Genomic DNA, 22591 nt, shown 5'->3' with positions numbered 1-22591 from the left:
CCCCCCAAAAAAAGTCATTCCGATCAACACTGCGACAAATCGTGTCCGTGTGCACGAAACCAATCGATTGCATTTTGTCACTATTTCACAAAACTGCAGTGAGATTGTGTTGGATGGTCGAGAAAGACGATGAAAGTTTGTTTATTTAAAATATATAAATAGGGGCAAGGTGAAAACATGAACAGAAACTATACTCTAGATTCTGATATCTGCTGATATCGTACATCAGATAACAATTAAGTTAATTTATATTTATCGTTACATTTTGTTTTATAAAGTTAGGAAATTCATGTTTGTGTGTTTTTGTACTGAACAAGTTGGATCCCTCTCTGCTAAACAGCCTCGACATGAGAAGTAGTTCAAACAACCAGAGAGCTAATCTAACGATCAATCTGTCATAAAAGAAGCCTGCTAGTTATGTGATTTGTTTTTATTTTATTATACGGACAATTGTATTAAAAGTTCATTCAAAAATTCAAAGAGAAAATTCTGAAACAATATTCACATAAATAATCTGCTCAAACTTCATCCGGGTCGCTCGTTTTAGACAAACTTCCTGTTGCGTTCCCTGTTTGGGTAAATGGTATGCGTTCTCAGTTGTTCTGTGCTGTTATTGTTATTGCATTGAGTATAACATGAGATACCCATGAAGTCGGTTTAAGGAGGATTAAGCATGACTTGTCAACAACATCTTGGCCTTGATTTGGAAACACTCGTCATTCAGCAGGTTGAAGTGTTCTGTTTCTGGGGTTTTTGTGTCGTGGCTGCAGATTTTCTCTGAGTCACTCTGCTGCAGCGTTCAGGCCCTGAAGGCACGCAGACCGCCGGCCAACGCACACCGCTGGGCTTCAGGGACTCCGCACCCGCAACCTCTGACCCCGCCAACACACACACACACACACCGCAGAGCTCCGCCCACCCTCCACCCGACATCACCTGATCTCTACACCCTGTAACTGTAGGCTAAAAATGAGAGCTGCACCGAGAGAGGAGGTGAAGATTTGACATCACGAGTGCAGGGAGAGAAGGAGGATGAAGGGGAGGAGGATGAAGAAGGAAGGCAGGGAGATGAAAAGGGGAAGATGGAAAAGAACGGCAAGGAGGGAGGAGGAAGGAGACAAAGACTAGGAGAAGGAAAAATAAGAGAAGGAAGGAGAGGAGGAAGAGGAAGGAGATCAGGAAGATAGAGAAAGAAGGCAATGAGATAAAAAGGGGAAGAGGGAAAAGAATGGCAAGGAAGGAGGATGAGGAAGAAGAGGGTGAGGAAGAGGAAGAAGAGGACAGGGAAGGAAATGAAGCAGATAGGAATGAGGAGGAAGACAAGGAGAAAAACAATGATGAGAAGGAGAGAGAGAGAAGTAAAAAGGAGAAGCAGGAGGAAGAGTGGAGGGATGAATAAGGGAGTAAAAAAAGGATGAGGATGAACATGGGGAAGTGGAGAGGGAGAAAAACATGAGAGGAAGAGAAAGAGGAGGAAACCCGAAGGATGAGGAACAAGAGGAAGTTAAAACATGTTGAGAAGGGAGAGAGAGAGGGAGGAAGGGAAAAGGAAGGGAAAGGAGGAGGAGGATGAACAGGAGGGAGAGGAGAGGGAGAAAACAAGATGAGAAGGAGAGAGAAGAGAGAGGAGGAGGGAAATTGAGAAAATAGGAGGAAGAGGAGAGGGAGAGAAAAAACATGATGCAAAGGAAAGAGAGAGAGGAGGAAGAAAAAGGAGGAAGAGGAGGCGGTTCGTTCAAGGTGAGGCGGCTCATCAATCAGTGTAGGAGCAAAGACTGATCGTGTTGTCGTATTGATCGCAGCTCTCTCTGTGTGTGTGTGTGTGTGTGTGTGAGATACAATGTCAAACACGCTTTCCAATCATGCCTAAAATTCCCAAAATGCATCAGTGCAACCTTAACCTTAACAAGCTGTTCTTATAATCCTCCTTTTCTTTCGACCACATATTTGTCTCCTCTGCGGAGAGAAACTTGTTTCCAAAGCAACTGAATATTTCTTTCACTAAGTTTCCTTCTCTCTGGTTCTCGGTGCAGAGATCCGTATCACGTACACAACAGGGACAGTTTAACAGAGTCCGCTTTAAAGGGAGGCAGAGACGGAAGCAGGAGGCTTTTTACAAGACGAGAAACTATCACACAGTAAAGATGTGGAGGGCAGCCCCCCCCCCCCCCCCCCCTTTTCTCCCCTTCATAGTGTTCGTCTGGTTCTAGTAGCAGAGAAGTCATCACATTGTAGTCCAGCCAATACAAGAATTCTGTCATTTTTCATCAAACATATTTCACATTTTATCTAATCAATATCTGAGGAAAAACACATGAAAGAGGAAACATTTTGACTAAACGTTTCCTAAAATGTGAAAAAAAAGAAAATAACTGGACCAAAGCATTTTGAGATTAGAACTATGAAGGAACAAAATGAATAAAATGTGACTAAAACTGAGTCTGAAGACTAAGACTAAATCTAAAATGAACACAATTCACCGTGTACGTTCTAATCAGTTTGGTAAGATTTGGGTATGAATGAAATATTACATTTAAAAAAAGGATCTTTATTTATCGATGTTATTTGTGTAATTTACATGCAAAACAGGTCGACATTTTTAAAAGTAGCCCAATGGCAACGCTGCAGCTCGATGAACCAACACTTCACTGAAGAATGTACGACAGAAACGTCCCGAAATTCTGAGTTAAACAGCGTATCTGTTGTTGAGCCGACCCTCATCGACATCAACAGGCTGGATTAAATACTAGAAAGTGTAACGCAGAACATTCCAACAGCACTTCTACATCTCTATCCTTTTTTAAAACGTTTGAACAACAACGGAACATTATAACCTTCATGGATTTATTGCTGAACCGTCGCACTAAGACTGCTTTAGTTTTTGCAACAGAGCACTTGGCGGCGCCCTGCTTGTTTGTTTTTAATCATTATGTTCTTGGCACCAGGGTTTTTGCTTTTTTCTCACTCTCACCATCAACACAATGTGAAGCAGGCTTTCGATCTCCCTCTTGAGACGTCAGGTTAAGGTGCCAGTTTGGAATGAGGGGGGGGCAGAAACACCGGCGATTTGGATCAGGAGTTATCCCGATCCATCCTCAGAGGAGCACGAATGGGTTCATGACAACGCGTTCACTGAATTTGGGTATTTCTTGTGTACAAGTGGACATTTTGGCCGAGGAGGAAGAGGTCATATCTGCCCAGTCGATCCTCCATCTTTAGACTGTCTCAGCTTGCAGGACCAACAAAAATCACTTCCAGACAAACTGGAGTTAAAATTCAGAGCTTTGATGCGTCATGAAACCGCAGCTCTAATTCCCCCTGAGCTGACAGATGTGACGAGTTTATTTAGCAATTAACATTAAGTCATGGAAGACTTTTAAAATCACGGCCACATGTCTTCTTTTCCCTCTAAATCTGCCACATCGCACCACAATGACAAATTAATTTATATGTGTTTATCCCTGCAGATTAGTCAGATTAGTCAGTGACTGGGATAGGAAGCAAATAAAAATTGATGAGAAATATTCAATGACCGCTCGTGGCATGCTTATAGTATTTACTGTCTTATTTTCTACCATTACTGCCAACTTCAAAGCTTCTCTGTCCACATCTGGCCCCTGGGTGCACGGCCCTCACCGCCACCCGTCCGAGTTAAATTCTGGGTGAGTTTTTCCGCTCGTCTGCTCGGGGCTTTTGCACGGCACAGGAAGGACATGTTGTTTACAGTAAAGCGCCGACCCGGAGCCAACCGGGTTCAACCGTAATCTGCTGCACACACCAATATTTGTCAGTTTTACTAAATGAGATTAAGTGAAGCAGAAACACACACACACACACACACACACACACACACACACACACACACACACACACACAGGTAACAGTGATATTCAGCATTTACAGGTCAGCAGCTGCTGGTGTGTTTCTACAGTCATCACGCAAAATGTAGCGAATCCTCAAAATCTGATGGTCGAATTCGACTGAAAGTTTTAACATATGAACGTACTTCTGCTGACCCGCTCTAGTGTGTGACATAATACCATGATTTACTCTAAATATCTACATTCATCTATTCACTTTGCCTTCGAGCTCAGCTCCGTCTTCGGCTAAAACTATTTGGTAAAAGCTTCTGCGTGGCTGCCAGTGCGACGCGTCAATCCACCGATGTATCTGAAGCTACATTATGTTCACACGTGAAGAAGGAAAAACATCGTGTTTGTGGCGAGGACCACTTAAGTCGCTTCATACAAATGTGCACTAGAGGACTCAACAGAAAAGCAAACGGCAAACATTTAATCCAGTGGTGTAGCGGTTCCTTTATATGTGGCTCCTTCGGCTTCTGGCCTATTTACTTTACTTAAAGTTAGGGATGCATCAATATTGTATATCGCTTTACTGACTAACAGCTGGATCTGGTGTCTGTGACAATGGGACTGATCTGTCCAATTCAATTCTAAATGTGTATATATTTATATATTATAATAATATAATATATATATTACATACTGGAATTTTAATTCCTGTCTAAGTTTTGAAGATATTTTACCAAGTATTTTGCTAATAAATAACAATTTATATCTATGTATTTATTGGTTATATTTAGTTTTACAAAGACAGGAAGTCAAACTCGTTTTTGTCTAAATCACCAGGGGCTGATACATATTTGTGGGTACTTAAGTTAAGTATACAATAAATCCCCACGCTCAAATAAAAATAAGAACTAAAAGGCACAAAATATCTGTCTCCACCTTCACTGAAAGCGAGTTTGACTTCAGCTTGTCAAGAACACTGAAACACTTCTTGCACTCATTGCTGGGTCACTCAATCAAAAAGCACATGGAGGTTAAACCTCCACGACTGGCCCGTGCTGGCCCGCTGTTCCACAACCAGGACCGAACAACGCAATACAAAACACAAGAATAATGGCTCAGTACAGTGATGGATGTGTTCTGGATCAGCGGAGGTTTTCCTACCTGAATAGCTCCTGTGTCACTGCTTCCACGGCGGCTTCAGACAGAAACACAACAAAAAACATTTCATGTTATCACTCCAACAATCTGCAGCCAACCAACAATAATTAACACATCTGCTGTATGTCAGCTTCTGCTTAACATGTAATTATGTTCAGAGTCAAGGATTAACTTATTTGTGTTCTACATAAGAGGATAGAAAGGGACACACACTGATTGTCTTCTTTGTTATCACTCCAGTTTTGAACAAATCAATGATAAAAAGAAAGGAAATTATTTACTGAGGTATCTGCTGTTCACCGTGTTTTACACAATGTACATTAATATAAAGAACATATATAATATAATATGTTGGTCATTCAATATTGTAAAGATAAGTTAAGAGTGCATTATTATTATTACTGCTAAAGCATGGACACTTTTAGACCCAGCAGGTTACCTGTAACCAGTGTAGCATTAACGCATGGTGGAATCATCAAACTAGCTAGCTAACTAGCCAGCCCATAAATTAGTGAAATTTAAAAACTTTCATCCACACACTCCTATCACAGCCTAGAAAAGCACTTTGCCATCGCCAGATGAGTGAACTTTGTTCGGCCAATTTTGTGTAAGCAGTGTAGCATTAAAGCATGGTGGGATTAGCTAAGTAGCCAGATGCTAAATTAGTTAATTTATGAATAGATAGATAGATAGATAGATTTCGGTGGCTGGTAAGTTAACATATTGTGGTTGTATTTGTACAGTTTTTCTTTACTTTGTAATTTTATTTCTAGCATTAAGTTACCCGCTGGTGTAGTTTGCTAAATTGTTTGCCTCTGCGGCTTCTAGACGGCAACAGTAGCGTCCGTGTTGCTGTTGACGTGACCACTTGCACCGATCATATAGACTTTACGTATTGTATTCACAAGCTCACGAGTCCCATTTATAGGCAGCATTAGAATAGAAAGCAGATGAACAGGTTCATACTTCTGACTCCTTTGGATCGTGTGCGGTGGCGTTTTTTAACGGCATTCACCTCCATCTGAAAAGGAAAACTAAAAGTCAAACTGTTGTGTTTTTTTTTGTTCATCACATAATTAAAGTTTCGTGCCTAGAAACTCCCTTCTGGCAAAAATACCCGCTGGGTTGTGAAAGTGTACCTTTACCTGGTCAGAGCTCAGTGTGGCACTGTCCTGTAGCTGAAGAGTCTTTATACCAAACGGAATTTCAGTAGCCGTCTTCCAGAGTCATGATCTGCAAAAAACAATAACACACAGCAGCTTTAGTCAGATTCACGTTACAGCCGTCTAACCTGTCGGCAGCTGTTTGTTCTGCTGAAGTTTTTCCGTGACCAAGACATTGAACACAAGCCTGCTCAGTTCCTGTGTGCAGCTTACAAACATTTTTGTCTCTCTGACACATGGAATTAAAATATTTTCATGGAATTTCAGCACTGGGGAGACGAACACCATCTGCACATTTCTACTGATATTTTAAAATGTGACATGTCGTTCATTCAGATTGTACAGGGTGAAAATAATTCAGTGACCTACAGGACACCATAACATTCCATTCACTCAGTCAATTAGGTGTTTCTTTGGAAAGGTTTTAAGGACTTGCTGCTAAAAACATTTCAGAGACCTGCACCATAGACAACAAATGACCCATAATAAGGCCAACAGCATGGATAAAAGAAGTCCTTTACTGCATTCATTTGACTCCTGAAAGAACGAGACGACGTCTTATTACACCAGACGAGAAAGAGAAGATTTGCATCTTGCGACAGTCGAACCACATCCCAGTCACCAGTAATTTCATTTCCAGTAGCACCTCACCAACCAGAAACAGGTTAGGTTACGGTCAGGCATTACGGCAATAGTTCATCTGAATATCTCAGCCTTGTGGGCTGAATGTCATTTGAGGAATTTTTAATGCTGCAAACACTCCAACAAAAGAAATATACACGTTTTGATATGAATTACAATAATGAATACAGTTGCAAAGTGGAGGGATTGACTTTGGGAGATCCAGGTTTCTAAAAATACAATGTCAGAGCACTTCAAGTCGAGTCGACAGTTAACTCTTTGATTCAAAGTGCCGGCAACCTCCGGTTCTGAAGAGTGAAGCCAATAAAGTGTCTTAAAGCTGCATTCTCTCTAGTGTCCACCAGGGGGTGACTCCTCTGGTTGTATAGAAGTCTATGAGAAAATGACTCTACTTCTCTCTTGATTTATTACCTCAGTAAACATTGTAAACATGAGTTTATGGTCTCAATCTCTAGTTTCAAGTCTTCTTCAATACAGCATGATGTTCATTTAGTAACTTATGGTCCATTTAGAGTCATTACATTACATTACAGACATTTAGCAGACGCTTTTATCCAAAGCGACTTACAATTCAGATTCTATCACATTTCTACACCGTAGGCACGGGAGCAATTTTGGGGTTAAGTGTCTTGCTCAAGGACACATCGACATGCGACTAGCAGAGCCGGAGCCAGGGATCGAACCGCCGACCCTCTGATTGAAGGACGGCCCTGCTATCCACTTAGCCACAGTCGCCCCCGACAAATGACAGTCAAACAGACCATAAAGCAGGGGATGCTTTAGGGCGGGGCTACACAGTGATTGACAGGTCTCTACCAGAGAGTTGACCGGTCTGGGAGTTGTCTGTGTTTTTGTGTAAGAAATTTAACCCTTTTACTCCGTGTTTTCTCTTTATGAAAGTTAATTTGGTCGCCTAAAAATGTATTATTCAGCTCTGACGTACTTGGCTGCAAGCGCTTTAGAAACTGAGATTTCAGTAGAAGCAGCATTTACTTACTACACACCACAGAGCAAACTTTCAGACAATATAATACTTTTATGTTCTCAACTCCCTTTGATGAAACCATATACACTAATTACTTTCCACTTTGCACTTAAATGTTACCCTTATATAATCATTTCTCTGCTTTTCATCTTTCTTTTCCATTTGAATGCTTAACGCTGCATTCCTGTTGAATGCATTATGTAAAGCACTTTAAACTTGCCTTGCCTAAGAAACATCCAATCACAGAGCAGCTAATGTCGGCTAACGATTCTACGTCAATTCTTGATGAATTCGTCAACAGTGACGAAGCGTTCTGAATTGATTCTCCATCCTGACTGCCTTCTTCTCCAAAGCATTGGCAGCTGAGGTTGATGGTTACTACAGCAAACTGATTTCTAAGAAACAAAGATGAGATCAGAATTCTTTAAGTATTGTTAAATAATCCAGGGTGACTCGTACGTTTCTGTGCTTTAAAACCTTCAAGGAAATTGAAATGCAAAAGAAAATGTTGAAGGTCTGACATCACTCAGGAGTTTAAAGTCCGACTTGTTTTAATCATCTTCATTAAGACCACTGCAATGCTAAAACATCACAAATGCCATCCAAACAAAACAACTGCATTTTTTTTAGGGGGTTCTTTTTCTTAAATCACACGAAAAATCTCATGAGATTGTTGCTGGGAGTGTTTCACTGCAAACAGCAACATGAAAGAGATCCGAGACAAGACTGAAACAACAGTTTGATGATGAAGACGTGAACACAGCCGCTTCTCTCTCCTCGGCTGCAGTGCAGCTCGGGGGAGGGGAGGGGGGGGGGGGGGGCTCGCAGCGTTAATATAAATGTAAATTCTGGACAGCCTCGCCTGAACTCTCAGCCTACTCCCATTATGTTGCCACAGCGTACTGAGGCCGGGTGCATCTGAGGCCGCCACTCTACTGAGCGTGCTCCAACGCAACTTACATCAAACATAGTCTTCCCTCCCTCTGCTGTGAAGAGCTCGGCCGAGAGAAAAAAATAAAAAATCCTCCACCTCCCTGGAAACTATACCACTGAGTGGGCTGCACACTCAATGTGTGTGTGTGTGTGTGTGCTGCAGTGGGTGCATGTATGTACGTACATGTGTGTGTGTGTGTACATGATGTACTAACCTCACCAGTGTCTATGTATGTCCTCACGCATGTGTGTCCATAGGCTGCGTCCTTGTTCTGCCTCTGCAACGTGTGTGTATACATTCTTGTACATCTATCTTTGTGAGGACCAATTTCAGTTTTAGACCTTCACCGTGAGGACATGTTGGATTGTCAGGACCTTTTGTATAGTGAGGACAGTTGACAATCTTTTATGGGAGGACAACAGTCGTTTACAAAGTGAGGACATTTTGGATTGTCAGGACATTTATGGAAAATGAGGACCTATTTGCAAAAGTGAGGACATTTTTTGGAAAGTGAGGATTTTTTGTATAGTGAGGACATGTGAGATTTTTTGAGGAAGAGTCACGGCATTTTGCAAAGTCTGGACATCTTTGGGAAATGAGAACATTTTTGCAAAGTGGGGACATTTTGTCCAATAATTTCTTCAGGGGTTAAAACTCGGTTTCAAGGCTAGGGAGTTTTTAATGTCCATGAGGGTCCTCACAGGTACAAAAGTACAATTACATGTGTGTGGGTGTACACAGCTATGTATAATAATGTACAATAGTATTATGCGCCTCGTGAGTTTTTTTTACAGAAGTTCTTTAATTTATTTTGGATGTTATGGCAGAGTAACCTGAATTATTGAAGCAAAATATAAAAGAACAAGCTTGAGTAGTCTGTGTGTGTGTGTGTGTGTGTGTGTGTGTGTGTGTGTGTGTGTGTGTGTGTGTGTGTGTGTGTGTGTGTGTGTGTGTGTCACAGTGTCCTATATGGCTGGATCGGCGCTGTGTGAAGAGGAGCTTCCTCCTGTTTAGTATTCAGTCCGACACTCTGCCTGTCTGGTACAATATGATGCAGAGCTCCCTATGCTGAGGCGCGCACACACACACACACACACACACACACACACACACACACATGTAGACTAACAAGCAGCACAGAGCCTCACCTATTCTGCGATAGACGTATAGTACACTCTGTACCTGTGTGATTTCTGTCTCTAGAACACGGCCTGCTGGCTGCAGCGCCCCCTGTAGGCCAAAGCCAACACTTCACACTGACGATACAACTTATTATTTTCTCACTGCTCTAACTGATCATTTAATAACCACATGATGTGCTTGGGAGAGTCAATTATTTCTATATCAAGACATCTCAGAGAGTGTTTGTTGTCAATTAAACCCAATGATTAAATACGTTTCACCCATCAGCTAGCTGCTAAGCGACAGGGATTTTTCGATGGTTACCTGCAGTTTAATATAACTTCAGTGCTGATTGAGAACAACGGTTGGATAATTGTTGGCCAGAACTACTGTATGTCTATGGATGCCTTGAAGAAAGTGTTACCAGACACCTGCCAGCCAATCACAAACAAGCATTTTTTAGGCGCCTCCAACAGATGAACCTTTGTATTTGGGGAAATGTTTCAGTCTCAAAGACTGAAATCGATTGTGACACAGGCTTTGGGGAAATTATGAGTACATTATAAAATGAAACTAATATTATTACGTCCATGACTTTTCTTTTGAGACCTTCTGATAATAAACCCACAAATCTATAATCTGATGAAATACAAAACAAATCCTCCTTTATGGGCTGGAAACATAACTATGCAGAGCATGTGGTTTCTGAAAAGAGCTGCTTATAGAATTCTATTTATGAATTAAAAATGAAAATGACTTCATAGTGCAGAGATTTGAGGATATTGCTTTCTGTTATCTTTCGGTGCAGCTTGTTAATCTGGTTCTGGGTGATTTGCAGGAGAAAAGACATCTAGCCGTCTATTAAATGTGGGCTAACTAATGCTGAAAAGTGTTATATGACGATACATCGATATGTAGGAAGGTCCACAGGACAAAGCTGTAAATCTACACACACTTAAAGTGTTATTGCGCAGGTTTACAAGTGAGATGCGGCTTGTTTACTTCCACCTACAACACAAGTTAGTCGATAAAGTCATTCTCAGCCAATTATCAGATCAAATCAGAAAAAAAATACTTCTTTGTCACATGTCACAAGTCCCTAAAAATGTTCCAGATTCAGGCTTGCAGAGCCGGCGACACACATCCAAACACTCGCAGGCAAATGTTTGTGAGCCCAAACACACAAACACACAAACACACAGCCAGGTGAGGTGTGTTGTTTGCGGCGGAGCCCGACAGCAGCTCGGTGTTTTATTACAGCAGAGCACTTTTATCAAACCCAACAAACAGAAACACCTGGTGTGTGATGTGACGCTGCAGAGCGCAAACCAAACAACACAACCGAACAGAGAGGCAGCCAGAGAGAGAGAGGTGCAGTCTGTTCGTCTGTCTGTCTGTGCATCAAGGGAGACGTTGTGTTTTTTCTGGACATAAACTGCGCACACGAGTTGCGCGTGAAGTTTCAAAATGTGTGCGTTTTTAGAAACAGTGTCATGGCTCCAGGGTCCACTACTTCAACACGTTCTTTCAACTCGTCAAATACCGACATTTGATCAACAGCCCTAAACTATGAGGCTCAAGGTTCCCCTCTGGTCTCAGTTGAAGACGTGTCAGTTTCCACTTGTTACTTGCATAGTGTCTTTTCAAAATAAACTTGCATGGTCACAGGAAACGTACACTTCATGCACGTCACATGCGTAGTGTCTTTTCAAAATAAACTTCTCTGTTCACAGGAAACGTACAGTTTAAGGTTGTTACTTGCATAGTGTCTTTTCAAAATAAACCTCCATGTTCACAGGAAAAGTTTATTTTTTCAAAATAAACTTCCAACATATTTTGTCTTAGTATTTAGATTTAACTTGGTTTGCTTTAGGCAGCAAAACTACTTGGATACGTGTCATGTTTGCGTTAAAATAAGTACATTTGTTACGTAACTTCCGTACACGGTGTTAGTTAAGTGCATATAGGTTACATTGCAAAACCAAGGTAACATAAGTCAACACAAACAGGGGCCTCCTGGGTGAAAGTCCTGTTTGTTTGACCGATGCAACCACACCAACCTCTTCCCAAAGGGGACTTTCTCGCTCTTTATACCGTGTCAGTCGATGAGGACTGGGTTGACATTGGAGTTATTTGAAAGCCTGGAGCGTCTCATGCAGACGCCAAAGGATGGGTCGGTATTTGACGAGTGTGGAGTGGACTACTTTAACCATATTTAACCAAATATTGAATGCCAGTAAATTCTGCGCTGACATTGATGTTTCCCAGAGGAAAAATCCTTATCACTTGACATTTCATTCAAGCACCTACTGCAGGTCAAAAAATCTCAACACCTGCTTGATGGATTGGCACCAAATTTGGTGCAGACATTCATAATTGCCTGATGACGAATTCTGCAGCGTTCTGATGTTCAAATGTTCTGCTGTACAGTTTGTACAGTTGGCGGTGTATAAAACACAGACGGGAAGCAGCAGCAGCCGCAGCTAAGCCCGGTGTGAAGGCCCCCCCCCGACTCCTTCCTGAACATCAGCCCCACTCCTGGTTTCCATGGAGACTGGACTGATCGGGTGATTAGCCGCGTCAATTAACCTCTGACCAATCACAGAGAGAGCCCGAGCAGCAGCAGCTGACTGTGATCTCCAGATACGATCGCAGCTGAATTCAGATGCCCGAACACTGCATGCTAAATAACAATGGAAGCTTATGGGAGTTCTGCATTAGCATAGTAAATTACATTCCTGCACTTGTTGTTGGTAAAGCCAACTCCATATTTTGTTTGTTTGCTTCTAAAGCACCATGGTCCCTGTTTTCATTGTGTGATTAATCTGGAAAATGAAAAAAAAACTGATCAAGTTTTTGTGCTTGTATTTGAGCCTAAAAAATGTGAAATGATTTCATGTTTTCCTGTTTTTCATCTTGACGTAAGTGCCCAAATAAATACCTCTTATTTCTAGTGTCATTTTTAGATTTCCACGTTTCCATTTCTTCACAGCTGGATGGATACATTTGCCCACTCCACACATGAACTTGAAAAAGCCCCTGCAGGCTTTATTGGCCGTAATGAACCCTGTACACTTCATGTTCGCCCTCTAAGCCCTTTAAATGTGGGAATGTGAAAGGAAAGGGGCCCGGACACGAATGCCTGCTCACCAACACCAGCTCGATGACCAGGTCTGAGATGTCAAGTCAGCACTTCAGAAGAGTTAAAGTCCTCTTCAGCCCTCAGACTATCTTCTGTCAGAGGATATTGGCCGTGTTACAGGGAATCTTTTTACTGAGTATCTGCACACGGTCCCAATATTTAAGGTCTGCAGGCTGAGTTGTTCTAACATTGAATTAGACTTTTAATGGTGACCAAAACCAGCTGTTTCTGTTTGTCAGACGACTGTGAAAAAGTCTCCGGGTTGAAGGTCTCCGGGAAGTTAAAGGATAAGTACTTTCTTTCATCATGGTAGTTTTATTATTTTATGTCTAAAGCTGCTTGCAAAGGCTCTGGACAGACATTTATTGTTTTTCAATGAGAATGAGGCATTTTACGCATTGATTTTGCATTGCTGAGCGACTCACATTTTTGCAGGAGCACCCTTAACGACTCGAGTTGAAATCAATTAAAATAATTGCAGAAAAGCGTCCAACGTCGTTGCCGTTCTTTCTCTTTTTGGGGACTTTTGCTGGAAACCTGGAGCTACGTGACCGTACAGCATATTAGGCTACTTGAGATTTTGGGTAATTCGTTTTCTTTAACTTAAACTGTACTTTTAACAATAAGGTAGAGTACATGGTTTGTGTTAAGCTAACGTTAGCTCACATTCGTTGGTTGCAAAGCAACAATTTCAAAAGAAAAAGCCGCAAACTGCAAAAAAAAATGCTCCATCTGATCGGCAAACAAAATGCTTTCTGCACTGCAGTGAAGAAAAGATATTTGAAATGATGCGTTCTGTTAAAGTCAAAGTGTGATTTAACATTTACGACACTACTGATTGGCCCCTCCCTCCCCCATCAGTCACCTCTGTTGACCAGAGCAGAGCAGGGGGGCTCTGTGATTGGCAGGTTGAGGGGTGGATGTGGTCAATGAGTGAAGTTTTAATGATCTGTAACAAGCACACGAGGCAGGTCGTCAGTGGACACAGAGATCCTCAATCGTTACTCCTGAAAAATGTGTGTGTGTGTGTGTGTCTGTGTGTGTGTGTGGACAGAAGACATCCAGACGGATCGCAGGCGATAATTTGTCCCCTTTCATGAATAGAAACCTGAAACAAATGAAGATATTTGACTCGAGGTTTTCTTTCTGCGTCCAGACAGACGGTCACATCGGCAGTAGAAAACTGTTCAGTCAGTTCAGAGATTCGTTACTGAGTATCCCGAGGTCAAAGGTCAGAAGGTGCAAATTAAAAAAGTTTTTCATTAATCACAGCTTTAAACCATCCGAAACCGCCATTCACATGAAGACTTTTATACACACGCTTCATGAAGAACAGGATCTACCTACGATGAATCATTATAATGTGTGTGCGTGTGTGTGTGTGTGTGTGTGTGTGTGTGTGTGTGTGTATGTGGGGTTTTTTACACTATGAGTCATTCGGAGCTCCAGAATAGAAAGTGGATGATGCCTTCTACTGTGTGTGCGTGTGTGTGTGTGTGTGTTCACTGCTGGCCTCCATTGAACAGAATGAGTTAATCAGATTGATGAGCGTCTTGGCAGCAGCTCAAATATAATAAACCACAGACAGACAGACAGACAGTTCAGCAACCCAGTCGCCAGAACAAAATCTTGGCATTGTACGTTTTGTACAAACCACGAATACGTTGAATGTCAACTGTTATAAACCAAAAAAAATGTCATCGCAACGGAACGACGTCACGGAATTATTTTATGTGCAATTTGTTCTACATTCAAATAGTTATTGTGAGAGTTCCCAGCTGAAACTATTCTCTTTACTTTGGTAAGTTGGGTAAGTTTGATTCATGAGAAAAAACGCTTCTGATACAAGAGCAATAATATGATAATCAGTGGCTTTTTAAAGGACTAGTGGATTTAGATGAGCAAGGCTGGACAACGGAGCTGGCCATGTCATTCAGTGGTATTCAAGTAAGGAAGTTACGTAACAATAAGTCAACGGTTTGGGTTACAATGAGTACAGAAGTGGCTTACTTAGGTACAGACGTTACGTCAACATAGACTTCTGGTTTCAGGCGGGACACAAACAGCTGTCTCCTGAGTGAAAGTCCTGCTTCTTTGGACCATCAAACCGTCTCCCTATACAGACCACGTCACTCTTTATACTAACGTGCATTACATAAAAATTGTCATGTGGGTTGTATATGAATTACAGTGCTTTACTTTTTATAGGTACAGCTACAAACAGTATATGAGAACAGGCCGAGCAGATACGCCATAGTCCTGATTAAGGAGCTGAGTATCTGCCTGGTTGAGAGTTGTCTTCAAAGGCACTTTAAAAACCATCGTATTTTTAGGGTAAGAGAGACACAAAATCAATTTGTAACATGCAGATTGCAAACAGCGGCAACGTCACGTTTCACAGAGCTCTCACGCTCATGCAACAAGTCTGGGCTTTGGTTTTTAATTTGCTGCAACTACGTGTCTTTGCACTGACGTTGGTGAGTAATAACAGGAACGAAAGCCAGAAACACGATAAAGCCAAGGTTGCGTTCACTGACGTTGAAAACACAACAGTTCATCCCAGAGAGCCGGTTCTGGTCTGTGACTGAGATGTGATGTGAATGGACCTCCAGGTGTGAATGTAGAATTGTATCTGTGAGCCAGCGGTCTGGTACGAGCTGAAGCTGCGTTTAATATCCTCTGTCACACACAGGTAAGAAGGTAGGTTTATTTTGTTCTGCAGCGATGAATGATCACCGGCTCTGGTCTCTCTCCGACTGCAGAGAGCAGACAGGAAATGTTTCTTTCATTAATTCTTAGCTGAGTTCACCTGATCTCAATGTTTACAAAGCAAAACAGCCGTCTCGCCTACTGGAACCACGAGCCGGGTCTAATTGAACCAGATTAGTGTTTTGTCCCGTCTCCGTCCATCTCACCGGAGAGGACAAGCTCCACACCAACACACAGCAGGTCAGAGGTCACTCAGCCTGTATTCAAATGACCCCACAATGATGATGACATAATGCTGATATAGACATTTTTGTTTAAAAAAAGAGGCAGAAAATTGCTTCCTGAACACAAAATGTCTCAAACTACTAACGAGCTAAATAACCAAACTAGAAGGGCACTCGCAGAGCGCAATGCCGCCATTTCCATTATTGAACAATAATGTCCGTATCCGCACCGTGATCTGACCCCAAAATGTAATATGTTCTTCGTTAGCCCGCACTTCAACTTTCCACCAAGTTTCATGAAAACCCGGTCCGGTATTTCTTTCGTAATTCTGCTGACAAACAAACCAACCGAACCGAAAACAAAACCTCGTTAGCGGAGGTAATAATAATTGACTAATTGGTTCACTAAGTGACTGGAACAATAACGAACAAGCTAACTGACAAACTGGAATTCTCTGGACTTCTTTGCTTAAATTAGATTTGCAGTCCAGAAACACAATATTACAGAGAATTGTTAGAACGGCATAAATTGATATCTTTGGCCACTTGGGGAAAGCAGAGCCAACTGAAAGTACAATGTGCAGCTTTAAAAAAAAAAAGGTTTACATTTTTGTTTTTTGTTTGATAATATTCTATGTGTCTATGTGTCAAAGTCAAGATTGTAAAATGTATATTTATAATTTTGGTGTTGTGGCACTTATTCTCCAAAGTGTGTCCTTGATCCGCTGTTGCTTGGATTGAAACTTATTGGTACGAAAGCGTCTCCAAAACGAATACATGTAATGTTCATTCCACACTGCTGTTACTGTACATGGACACTCTTGGCAGCAACACTGTGGTATGAAAGAAGGAAATAAATTCACAACCCAGAAATGACATCCAGCCTTCTTCCTAAAACAAAACAAGTGCCACCGAACAATACATCACTCCCAGTGTAGTTTGTGAAATAAAGCATCTTTTCATTCACTGCAAGTCGGAGAACCAAAAATAAAGTTTCAATCATTCATTCAGAACCACATCAGGAGGACGAGCAGCAACTTTCTTCTTCTGTGGTTTTGTGGGAGTCACAGTCTCCGGTGTTTAACTAGGAGACCCCTCTTCACTGCAGATATTTACTTTACCGCTGCAGCAATAACAACTTTTTTAAATCAAGCAACCGAGGTTTGACACTTTGAACCCGACATGAAGAGCAGGAATATTTGACATCGATGTTTTAAGGTCACAGTACACCTGCTAGAGAGGACGTATTATAAACTATAGGAGCATGTAGTGAAGGGTACTCTCCCCCAGTACACACAGCAGTACTGTACTGTATACTGATGAGGATGGCTGGATGTATTCCATTTTTGAACACATGCTGTCAATATTGTTTCATGAAATATTGTAGTTTTTCTATAATTTTCTATTATTATTATTGTTGTCATTTGTTGTTATTATTGTCATTCACATATTATTTTTTTGTTATGTTTTAAACTATAGTTTGCTTGTTTTTTGTTCCATTTTTCTCCTTGGATTTCAATCAAATATTTGTTGTTACACTGATTTATTGTTTTTGTACGGACCCCAGGAGAAGTAGCTTCTATAAGTAATCGGGGATTCTGGAAAAATAAATAACTGTATTTTCTTATGTTTTATGTATATGCTACTTTCCTTGTAGACAATAAAGTTTAAACTCATCCTCTAAGTACTCTCTCTCATTTATTTCAGTTTACATTAACATAAACTAGAGTGTTAATTTACCAACAACACAAGTCAATCTTCTCTTGTAAAGATTCCAGCAAATGAATTAAATACTTCAAGGATTTTTATTATTATCATCTATATTCCTCAGACACTGACAATAAATGCTCCATGTATATAATAAATGTTCGAACAGAGGACATAAACTTAATAAAAAAGGTGCCACCGCAGACTCACTAATTAGCAGCACAGACCCACTGAGGAAGCTTTACAGCGATATGATAGGAAGACCCGACACCCTGTAGGAATATAACATGTGATGCACAGCGCAGCCTGGATGATCGTCTCCTCTTCACATCTATCCTATAGCTGCACTATACAGAACAATACAGGCTCCACAGCCCCCTGTAGGAACATTACGCACATATTACAAGGATATCATAAGATATTATGGAGCGTCGGGGGCGCCTCAGAGTAATAACACGAGAAATTATGATTAATGAAACACGAGCATAAACATAATCAAAAGGTGCCATAAGGTCACGACAGACCGAGCAGCACAGCTCACTGTAGGAATGTCTATGAATATTAAAATGATTATAAGACAAAGACAGCGGAGTAAACCACTGCATCATGAGACAATATATATTACAAAACATATAAATATTATAGGAATATAACAAGGGAAACAACAGAAGCATGACCGCCACACTATAGTTATCATAAAGCAGACAATGTCCCTGCAAAGACGCACACAGACACACTATTATATTATTATATGGATATTATAGCAGACTGTCAACACATCGGAGCGCCGAAACAACAGAAGCATGACTGACACGCTGTATGAATATTATAATAACGTGACAGAGGTGACCGGAGCGACGAATGCGCATTAAAAGGCGCAAAATATAGCGTCAGAAGCAGAAGAGCATTATTAGTATTAATATTACGTGGGATGTTATAGAAAGAAAGAAAAAGGAAAAAACATACTGGAATGGCGAAGATGGAGACTCCTCTATCTCTGTCTCTTCTTCCTCCTCTCCTCTTCCTCTCTGGTCGGAAAGTCTGCAGCCTCCTTCTCTCTCTCTCTCTCTCTCTCTCTCTCTCTCTCTCTCTCTCTCTCTCTCTCTCTCTCTCGCTCTCTTTTGTCGCCGTGCCTTCACTTGATGGAGGAGGAGGAAGAGCAAGGAGGAGGGGGGGGGGAAACCCAGACAGACATACAGGAGGGAGAAGAGGATGATGATGGTGGCGATGATGAAGATGGTGGAGGGAGAATCAGACACTGCAGCAGTAGAAGAGGGAGAACACGGCGGGTTTACCTCTCTCTCTCTCTCTCTCTCTCTCTCTATCTCTCTCTCTCTCTCTCTCTCCTTCCTCCTCTTCTAATTATTTTTTTATTTCTCAGGGACGCGCACGCAAATCCCGGCGACGCGCCCGATGGAGAGCCAGCGGCGGGGTGCGCGCATGCAGGCTCTCCAAGGATGCATTCCCTGCCTCTCTCTACCACACACCCCTCTCTCTCTTTCTCTCTCTTTCTAAATTAATTCCAAGCGTGTAGTGTGTGTGTGTGTGTGTGTGTGTGTGTGTGTGTGTGTGTGTGTGTGTGGTGGCCCTGCAGTCAGTCTCTGGGTGTTGTTTTGATTTTCCACCCCAACTACCAGATCTCACACACTCACACACAGACACACACACACACACAGACACACTGACACACACAGAGACAAAAGTCTCTATAGGCGTTGAAATGCATCAGTGTGTAATTTCCTTTGTTCAGCTCTGTGTAACAAAGCAGTCAGACTCTAATTTAGACTGTAACTTTATTATTATCATTACTCGTGTGTTAGGAGGCCCATTACTAAATCTTCATTTTGTAAAGCTTACAGATCATTAATAACGCTATTAATTAAAGTAACGTCTAGGTTGTCGGATTCTTTTTAGCTCTTTACTTCATTAAGAAAACCAAAGTCCATTAACAAAATCCCAGATTTAAGAAATGACAATGTTCTATAACATCAGCTGTAAGGTGGTCACTTTGCTCACAGATGGAAGAACACCATCACAGTTTAGGTTCTGCTGTTCGTCTGTATAGCGGAGCAGCATGCAGCACAGTCTGCAGAGAGAAACGCCCCAAGAGGGAGCCCCTAAACTACTTCTAATGGTCATGTGATGAAGCCATTTAACAGGAATTAGGCTCTGACTCATGTCTGTAGAATCAAAAAAAGAGGTCAGGTGATGTTGTTAAACAGTTTTTTTTCCTGTTTTCGACCAGGCGGCAACCTCCGGTTCTGACGAGTGAAGTCAAAGCTTCATGTGTTAAAGCTGCATTCTCTCTAATGTCCACCAGGGGGCGACTCCTCTGGTTGTATAGAAGTCTATGAGAAAATGACTCTACTTCTCTCTTGATTTATTACCTCAGTAAACATTGTAAACATGAGTTTATGGTCTCAATCTCTAGTTTCAAGTCTTCTTCAATACAGCATGATGTTCATTTAGTACATTATGGTCCATCTCTCTCACTGACTATTTATATTTGTGAATAAATGTTTTTCAGTTTGAATAATGAATACTGGGCATTAATAAGCTTTTAAAAGACATTTACGTGACAAATGATAGTATTTTAATTGTTCAGACCCCCACGACATTTTGCAATAAGGCCTTCAGGGGGTCTGAAGTATTTCGCACACTGTTAATAAAAAAGACACAAATTCCATCTCGTGCAAGTTTATGTACACCGGCGCCATCTTATTAAAATCCAGGGCTCGGACCAGATCTCTGCCTGTGAAAAGCTAATTATGCACTCAGAGCAAACAGGGAGGTTTCCTTCTTCAGATCCTGGAAATTATTTTGCATTCATTTCTGGCTAGCACAAAGGTTTACAAGTGGTCAACATGCCCAAAATAATGAGGCAAATTATGGCTCCACGGCATGGATTGAGTTTTCTCACGCCTGATAGTTTGAATGATTGACAACTTTATTACAAAGATCCATAGCGGGAACGTTCAATATCATTTTCTGTTCACCTTTCCCACTATTTTGTCTTCCATCTTTGATGGTTTGCCTCCCTCATCGACTCCTTCCTCCTTCCCCTTGATCTGTTCTTTTTTTATTTCCCTCCATCCTTCCCTCTTTCTCAAGTCCTGTCCTCCACCATCCTCTTGTCCTTCACCTCTTCCTCCTCTCCTCCTCCTCCTATCCTTCCTGTCTCCCTCTTCTTCCACACCTCTCTACCATCTCTTCTACTTCTTCCTTCCGTCTCTCTCACGGCGGACCGGAGTGAACTGAGGACACAGAGACGGCGAGAGAGCGACAGGTGGAGCGAGCTTGGTTTGAACAGGCTGACCTAGTTAGAGTCACCCTTCAATAAAACATTGAGACTGAGAAAAGAAACTCAGGTCTCTCTCTCTCTCTCTCTCTCTCTCTCTCTCTCTCTCTCTCTCTCTCTCTCTCTCTCTCTCTCTCTCAGAGTTCAGTTCAAGATTTAAGCCCAAAAACCCACAAATCAATTTTCAGCTCAGTCGGTTTGAGCAACAAGCAAAGAAAATTAGTTTCACTCAATATTGAATATAGAAGTTTTAGATATAAAATTAACAAATATCTTCACATTTATTAGCAGAATCGTGTGATTTCCATTTTCTTTTTCTGTCTGTGGTCGTTGGTACAGAAATCTCTCACAGCCTCCATGTGTCGGGGTTTGAAAACTTCTGACTTTGGCGACCCCTAGTGGTAATAGTGACCCCCCCCCCCCCCCCAACATACAACAGAAATCTGAGCTGGGGGAAAAAAAAGTAAAAGACAAACTAAAAGATGAACAGTTGTGAGAAAGAAACATAAAGATTTAAAATGTGGAAATGTATTGAGTACAAACTGGTGAACATGAATCTCTCACACACCAGTTGCCAAGGCAGTATACTGTGTGTGTATTTTTAGACCAGCCTTCATTTACATCCTCAAGTCTTTTTCGAGCATTTCCAATTCCTGCATTAAAGAAATTCCTCCACAGAAAGAAAACACAAAGTCTTTAGCTGGTTCGTACTGTTACAGGCCTAAAGAGACCCAACATGTACAACTCAAGCTGAGAGGTTGTCACAGGTATCTGCAGCGGTGGAACTACTTCTACGCAAGTATACAGTTTTAAAGGACACATATCAGACTCATTTTCAGCTTCATACTTGTATTTTGGGTTTTCTACCAGAACATGTGAGCATGGTGTACGGATCAACGGTCTTCCTTTATTCACCCTCTGTCTCCTGCAAGCTCCGCCAAATGCAATGCGTGTACTTTTGTGTAATTAATTGTAGTGTCTGTGGACGTAATTTGCGTATACATTTTTGATGTTTGTCTTCTGTTTTATTATTTTAAAGGCTCCCGTGGACAGCTACTGTAAATTAGCTCTTCGCTACAAGCACCAAACACAATGCATCTGGTGTTTGTGCATAAACGTATGTTACGATTCTAATACTTCTATGATGTCCATATCAACTAAACTAAAATAAACTTCACTTCCTGTCTCCTAAGTGGGCGTGGTCATGATGTGGGCGTGGTCACGATGTGGCCACTTTAAACTTCTACTCCACTACACCTCAGAGGGAAATATTCTACTTTTTATTTATCTGACAGCTACAGGTATAAGTTACTTTACAGACCTTACAAACAAAACAACATGATGAATTTATAAAACATGATATTGTGCTATATTTTAATATATAAAACAGTATGTAAAGTAGTTAAAATGTGCTCCACTCCCACCAGCTGTAACAATATGATATAATAATATAAATCTATGTGAGGGCCCATTCTGTCTGACAAGCACTTTTACTTACACACTTGCACTGTTCGTTTATTTTATGTTATTCAAGGAATTTTAAAGTGTTCACTTATTATTAACCCAGTTTAAATGTCTTACGTTTCAGTGCACCACATTTTTAATAATGGTTATTTTTGCAGTATATTTAAGTATATTTACATCAAGGCAGACTGAAGCTTGTATTTCGAGTCAACACAACTTACAGGGTAAATA

The 22591-nt window shown here is 41.3% G+C and overlaps 1 protein-coding gene across 1 annotated transcript in view; it reads right to left on the bottom strand.

Annotated features, from left to right (window-relative positions):
• myt1la (myelin transcription factor 1-like, a) overlaps positions 1-5991 on the bottom strand; it is a 49237-nt gene extending 43246 nt beyond the window's left edge. Inside the window, exons 1-2 of the mRNA XM_076084196.1 lie at positions 5937-5991; positions 4974-5007 (exon numbers count right to left, since the gene is read on the bottom strand). Of these exons, the coding sequence (XP_075940311.1) occupies positions 4974-5007; positions 5937-5991 (89 nt within the window). The remainder of the gene's footprint in view (positions 1-4973; positions 5008-5936) is intronic.
• Positions 5992-22591: the final 16600 nt, after the last annotated feature.

The sequence above is a fragment of the Anarhichas minor genome, unplaced genomic scaffold (genome assembly GCF_050575085.1).
Source record: "Anarhichas minor isolate MPS153535 unplaced genomic scaffold, ASM5057508v1 ptg000136l, whole genome shotgun sequence".
Classification (NCBI taxonomy): domain Eukaryota; kingdom Metazoa; phylum Chordata; class Actinopteri; order Perciformes; family Anarhichadidae; genus Anarhichas; species Anarhichas minor.
The sequence above is the reverse complement of the archived record's forward strand: the minus strand, read 5'-3'. Positions and strand labels throughout refer to the sequence as shown.